At 40.8% G+C, this 7,285-nt stretch overlaps 3 protein-coding genes across 3 annotated transcripts; 2 read left to right on the top strand and 1 right to left on the bottom strand.

Annotated features, from left to right (window-relative positions):
• Positions 1 to 255: 255 nt before the first annotated feature.
• Positions 256 to 1,233, top strand: BATDEDRAFT_87158 (uncharacterized protein; the record flags this gene model as incomplete). The annotated part of the gene is made up of 1 exon (XM_006677557.1): positions 256 to 1,233. The coding sequence occupies one exon, from the start codon at positions 256 to 258 to the stop codon at positions 1,231 to 1,233; it is 978 nt and encodes a 325-aa protein (XP_006677620.1).
• A 904-nt stretch (positions 1,234 to 2,137) lies between these two features.
• On the top strand, positions 2,138 to 2,429 carry BATDEDRAFT_7535 (uncharacterized protein; the record flags this gene model as incomplete). Its single annotated transcript, XM_006677048.1, has 2 exons — positions 2,138 to 2,300; positions 2,359 to 2,429. Coding segments are annotated over 2 exons (234 nt in total), but the record flags the coding sequence as incomplete, so codon positions are not given.
• A 2,297-nt stretch (positions 2,430 to 4,726) lies between these two features.
• On the bottom strand, positions 4,727 to 6,111 carry BATDEDRAFT_23306 (uncharacterized protein; the record flags this gene model as incomplete). Its single annotated transcript, XM_006677188.1, has 2 exons — positions 4,727 to 5,140; positions 5,959 to 6,111. The coding sequence occupies 2 exons, from the start codon at positions 6,109 to 6,111 to the stop codon at positions 4,727 to 4,729; spliced, it is 567 nt and encodes a 188-aa protein (XP_006677251.1).
• Positions 6,112 to 7,285: the final 1,174 nt, after the last annotated feature.

Here is a 7,285-nt window from a genome sequence, read left to right as displayed (position 1 = left end):
CCGACACATGTTTTCCTGTGGTCTGATTTTAAGCAAAGCGTTGTTGATTGGATTGGTGCTAATCATCATCAGCATTCTCAAAGAGTACAAAGACCTGTGTTTGTTCCTGGAATTATCATCACCGAAGAAGTTCAAAGTCTTCAACCCTTCATCAAGCTCAATTTGCTCAATATCTCTGCCAAGTGTTTCATTCCTCCTTCTGAATTCAAGGCACGACGTCAAATCACAAGCTGCGTAGGGGAACCAGATCATTTAATGACTAGAGATGGAGAGATTGTTGCCATTGTTGAAGAAAAGGGCAATTGGACCTTGCCTATCAGTGATATCGTCAACTCATACGACACAGAAAGGACACGTGCGTCTGCTCTTGACCAACTCTACCACTATATGCGATTGAACCACAGGCAATATGGGATTCTGTCGTCATACGAAAACACCTGGTTTGTTCATCGAAATCAAGAATGTGCCGTTTGTGAAGAACCTCAAGGTCATGAAACTTTGTATGTTTCCGAGGGAATCTCCTTTACTGCTCAAACTCCCACTGTTCAACAATGCTTATCGTATTTCAACAGCATCGTCAATCACAATCATATGGATTCTCCCCCCGCATCAAAGCGTCCGTCTAGAGCTAGTTCTGCTACCCAAATCTCTCGACCAAGTAGTAGTAGAGTATCTCCGCGTGCTAGTCTCTCCAGAGGATGCAGTTCTTTGTCGTCTGGAATTCAAATCAACGAGCAACCCCAAGACTTTGATGTTGATGATTTCAAATTTGATACAGTTCTTGGTGAAGGAAGAAGCAAAGTGTATTTGGATTACTATGGATCTAGCCGTATTGCTCTCAAGGTTGCTGATATTGCCAAGCACGGAGAAATGCTTCCAGAATTGCTGAATGAGGTTTCTGTGTATGAACAGCTATCGGGGCTACAAGGGAATGGCATACCTAGATTCGTTTGTCATGGGTTTGTGGAGGACGTTCTGTACTGTGTAGGTGTTTCTATCTGTGGTACGGTGGCCAATGGATTCACTGAACAGCAAAAGCAGAAGTTGTTGGAAACACTCGAAAGCATTCACGAGGCCGGTATTCTACATAACGATATCAAAAAGGAGAATATCTTGATTGATGAATCTGGGAATCCATATATCATTGACTTTGGCTTCTCTACACGAAATTGCTCCCCTGTTGCTCGAATGGAAGAAACAAACTTGCTCCTTAGTCTGGTTGAAAGTACTTGAGATAGTACATTTGGGTTGGAATGAATTAGACAATTATTTGTATGAATAAAGCACCGAGTCTTGACCATTATATTTGGCATTGATTGTCCATGGCATTTTAGCATAAATCACCTGTCACAGGCGAGATCAACTCCAGACACTTTGAACAACTTTTAGCAGAGAGCATCTACCAAGAAAAGTAGTATCATTCAGTGCCCTATCTATACTACTATTGTTTTTTACATTTTCCACTGTTCAATACATACTGCGGTACTATTTCAAGTATTCCAAAACCAACTTGTAAATCAGACAATTGAAGATGAGTTTCATTTACGAAATATACATTTTTGAATCAACAAAACGACACATTTACTATTGAATCTGGTTTAAACCGTTCAACAATAATATCGCGAGATGCAGTTTTGTATTGTGCAACAACTCTTGCTGACATTCTAATAAAAATGAGTTTGTAAGCCTGCAATTCCAACAATATCAAGGAAATCGCAACCCAACACAAGTGTTCCATTTTGCATTTGCTGAGATTTGGTTGTTGATAACATGAGCGATTCAACTCATATTCCTGTTATTGAATCGAGGAGACCAAAACCTTCTGTCACTGCAAAGTGTCCAAACTGTTCTGTAGTCATTGAATTCTATCTTCCTGTTACTCCAGCTTATGCCTTTTCTGTTTATAGAGTGGTTTGATTTTCTTGTAGAGACTTGTTCTATTCCAACTTCTGCTGTTCAACAGACTCTATCTGTTTCTGCTAAAAAAACTACAAATGCCTCGGACCAATCTACCAACAATGCTTCCAGTCGCAGACCAAAAACTACTCTTGGAAAAACCGGTTCAGGTAATTGTAAAACCTTTGAAAAAGGATGATTCTTGTCTTCTAATTTCATGATTGATTTAGATGACCATCCAATCGATATGGAATATTATGATTTGTTGGAGATTCCTGCTACGGCGTCTAGTGCTGTCATCAAAAAGGCGTATTATCTCAAGGCTATAAAGTGTCATCCTGATAAAAACTTGGACAATCCATTGGCTGAAGAAATGTTTAAACAAATATCTGAAGCTTATCAAGGTACAGACTTGATGGTTCTTGTGTATCCAGAAAAACTATACTAATGTTTAAATTTTAGTCTTGTCGGATCCACAGCGTCGTTCATTTTATAATATTCATGGAAAGGCTGCTGCAGTGGGTTCTGAAGGATCTGTGTTTGTCGATCCAGAACAATTCTTCAGACAACAGTTTGGTGGTGATATGTTTGTTGATATCATTGGTGAAATATCCATTGCTCGGGATTTTAAAGACGTCATGGCTGCAAAAGATCCATCCAAATCTAATGACTTGACCACTGACTCCAACTCTTCTACAATCAACTCGGGAACAGAAGTACCATCTACAGATGCTACCACTCAAGCCAAACAAGACTCGGCATTGATGTACAAACAACGTCGTTTGATTCGTAAAGAACGTATTCAGAAACTGTCGCATAATCTTGTAGTCATGACACAACTCGGTACAAATCAGGTCAAGTTTGATCCAGAAATTCCAACAAAAAACATCAACCCGACCACTGAGCTGGCTGCTCGTTGACAGTTTGCTGATTATGTGGGTTTATTGTTGATGGGTAAGCGTGTAAACTGTTGTACATGCAATTTATACTGCGAGTTGATGGTCAAGTCTGACAATCTGCATTCATGAACTTGTGTGCAAGCAGTGTTTTGTTGGATCTCAAACATCCTGCAACTCGCACAGTTGTTTGCACAGTTGTTCGCCTATCAATCCAACTGGATCTGCAACTCTGTCAAGCAAATCCGTAGTGCAATCTGCTGATGTTGATGTGACTACAATAAACACGAAACTCACCGAAATAACACTTGCTGATCTGACAGGTCAATGAGTGACACTCTAACCATTAATACCAAACAAACAACGTTTTGAATCAACAATCAACTGTCATGACAATTGGTAACATTCTTGGTCATTTGGCATCCATCTCAAACCATCACATCAAACACATTTCCAAAATCGATTGCTGGACAACTCAACTCGGTGCACGAGTCCGCATTACTGTGCCAGAGTCATGTTCCGCACACACTATCCATCAACTCTGTCACCAATCATCCGTACAACAACTGACACATACACAAAAACTGTCAACGCAGGCATCCAACGACATCCTCATTGTGTGTTCCACCACTTCCTAATTGTTGTCAAATATTGTCAGTCAATGTGTCAAACATTGCCAGCAAACACTCACTACTTTGATATATATTCAGCCAAACCGACTATGTGGATTATCCGAGACTTGCATTACAACGGACAGTTTCAAGCACACAGTGTGTGGTTTCAATGTATTGCAACACTCGGCAACTGTTCCCGAACATCGAGACACCATTCGGTATTGACAAATGGTTTGGATTTGCAAAATGACTGTTTATGACACCATAATTGTCGCAAACATTCCAAACTTTACACCTGAATGTGTTTGGACTGTTGGCTGTGTACATTGGACACTCGGCTGCATGCGACCATCAAACGCGAAATGTCTTGTCTGCCATTCAACATGTTCTGTCAGCAGTTATTCCGTTTGACGATCACTCATCAGTGCTACTGTTTGCAGATTGGAACACTGAATATGTGTCATTACAACGCATCATACACGCATGAATACTGCGTTTGACTGTCATGCAGTATGTTGGCACTATGCAGACAGTAACATCACTCGAGTGAGCAGGACTGCATGTCATTGACACTCTATCGATCACTTTGTGTGTGACGAGACTGAACAAACACTTGTAGAATCTGCTTGTGTAGACATGAACATTGCGGTTGTTGACGATGTGTCATTTACACTTGCATCCGCACTAATACACATGCACCAACTCATTCAGTCCATTCCACTCATTCAACTAACATATCACAACTCTGCATATATGCCTATGATCGGATTGCAATGTTCACGATTGGTGGAATATATGCAGCGTTTGATGGATCATACACGGACACACACGAGCTATGCATTCAGTTATTGGATGCTGCCAATGCAACAGTGAATGACTGTCAACTGCACGCACATTCACATACTGCTCGAGAACATAAACGTCGACTGTATCGCTCAACCAAACGGACAACTTGACATGGTAACACTGGAATATTGATGTACATTACAGCAAGTATCCGTGACAATCACAATGAACTCTGTCGCAGTCAACTAGGTGCATTCTGGGACAAACACAATGCAACAATCCAGCGACTTGAATGCGCCAATGAACATATGATCTGGATCAAGTTTGCTGACACACTTGACCAGACAGTATTGATGATCGTTTTGATATGACATTTGCAGCAGCTCGAGTCATGTCTGGTGGTGCAACACACACAACAGCCATCACTCCATTTCATTTCATTCCATTCCACTATACGATGTGATGCCAATCGTATCATTCAGTACAGCAGTGATATTATTTTTGACATACCGAGTAATCACTACTTGTGTCTTGCTATGGATGATAGTGGACATTTACTTGACTTGCAGTAATGTCAGTACTTGCATATACGTGATTCACTTCCACCATACAAACTGTTCCAATTCGTGACGATGCAACTGATCTCGACTCGGATATATCTTGAAATCGACTAGCTGATATGATACAGCAGCTGGTCCACACCAGACACCCGGAAAACAACAGGATATTGGTCACATTCTGTCGAGTCGCATTATATACACCAAATGATACACCTGATGAACCACCCAATCCATTTGCTCGTTCTGCTACACACAGTTCAGTCAATATGTTGACGGCCATTATGCGACCTGATGGCAGTCTGCATACACTGTACCGATTGTACTGACTGCATATATCGACAAGAATAACGGTGATCACATTGATACAAATGACAAACACGGTATTACACTGATTGATGTGTGTCATAAACTGGTATGCAAGGTCTTGCAAACACACATTGATGGATCGTGGTGCTCAACAAACTCGTCACCACCAAGCATGGTCGATTTCAAACCAAACAAGTGTGTTGTGTAAGTTGGTTCACTAGTTGATATTGTTCAACAACAGCAGTGCGTGTAGCCCAATATTATTGTTGTGTTGATTGACATTCAAAATGCATTCGACACTGTCACGGTTGGTGCCTTGATATGATAACTGCAACATATGTGATTGATACCACGCACACTGGTCTTGCTAACATCGCTGCACACATGCTCATCAGCTTGTGCTCAGACTGGATCATTGGTTTCTAACCCATTTCCATTTGAGCATGGAGTCCGATGGTGATGTCCACTGTCGGATTGTTGTTCAACGTGTTCATCAACAACATACACGATGATATCAACCGATTGTCATTGCATGAGTATCGTGTAAATCACCACCAATGTGAGGGTTCATGTATGCTGACAATATCGTGATATTTGTTGACTCTGATCAGTTGCTCCAGTTTGTATCTGGTGTACTTGCACGATAGATGGAACAATGTCGAACAAGTTTTGGTGTAGTCAAATGCAACATACTCAGTTTCCATGGTTACAGCACTTTGATTCCGAATTACCAATTGATATGATGCTACACGAACAACAGATTCGTCGTGTTCAACACTACAAATATCTGGATGTTGTATTCCACAACCACTGTATCACACCATGCGACTGGACTATAATCAGGTTGCTGTATCCAATAGCATGTTGGTTGTGTTCAATTCTTGCAAACCACCAACTCACAATCAACTTTTGGATGCGAATATTCTTGGCAGTCATTCTAGGAATGGTCATGTATGCACTGGATGTGGTTGTTGGTTGGTGGTAACTTGACCTGCATACACAGTCAACAATCAACAACGGTGTGCTACACATATTGAATGCATGCAAATCCATGACTGTCAACTCCTTGTTGTTGAAATGGGTTCAGATCACCATCAGCTCACTCACTCGTTGCACCGATGTGATTGCATGATCAACCTGAAATCAACCAAACCATACTCGAATATATATGTTCCAGTCATGTGCATGGTGTATCGATTGTCAACTCCAACGCATTCCACCATGATTATGGTCACATCACACCATGCTGATGTATGTCGATCGGTATCACATTGCAACCAGTTATCATCCAATGACTGCAATGCAATACCGTGCATGTATTGTGACTGATACGCTGTGCACCATCAGCCAGTGTGCAACTGTCACTCGATATATCGAGTCTGATATGCAACAACATGCTGTGTTTACCATGATCAGGTTTTTGATCAACTTTGGACTCACAATACATGATTTGTCATGTTGGATCGTGTGGATGTGTCATGGACTGCAATTTAGTTGCATACACACATATGTTTGACATTGACTGATGCATACTGTGCAACGACTGATCAGTGCGAGTGTGATTGCACACTTGGTGGTATTGTGCATTATGGTTGTTTGACAATGTATGAATGCTGGATTAGTCAGTTATATGCAACCCATTTGAATCGACCTATTTGGACAAACACTCGATGCAACTGACAACAATGTGTATACATAGATGTTCGATCAGTCGAGTTTCTGTTGGTACCGCCATACATGAGTTGGTCAACAAACTTGTAGCACTGCCAAAATACACTCGTATGGTTTGCTTGCATGAGATAATCTTGTGGTTTAACACCCAAGTTTATTTTACAGTCGTATTCACGTAAAATCAAATACTTTTCTGTATTGATCTTGTAATGATTGTCTTGGAATAAACAATCGTTACATATTCATTGTTTTTGTTGTTGGAAATGGATTATTTGTTTTATTGAAGCTACAAGTTGTTTGGTGTCTGGAATGGCTCAGCACACACAGTCATTCCAAACACCAAAGTAATTGTCAGCAGGGTTCAAGAATGGACAGTATGATGCTGTATAGTGTAGTTCCAAACCTCGCGCTGTTTGTTGAATAGTTGGTAAACCATGTCTAATTAGAGTTGTTTTGTGGAATGGAATGTTGTCTAGAATAAAGTGACCGTTTGGAACCGTTTGGGAATGTTGCATGTCATTGTTTAACAAGTTAATATTACAGCATTCACTGCTGC

The sequence above is a fragment of the Batrachochytrium dendrobatidis genome (assembly GCF_000203795.2).
Source record: "Batrachochytrium dendrobatidis JAM81 unplaced genomic scaffold BATDEscaffold_3, whole genome shotgun sequence".
NCBI lineage: Eukaryota > Fungi > Chytridiomycota > Chytridiomycetes > Rhizophydiales > Batrachochytrium > Batrachochytrium dendrobatidis.
Note: the sequence above shows the minus strand (reverse complement) of the source record. Positions and strands in the feature narration are given on the sequence as shown.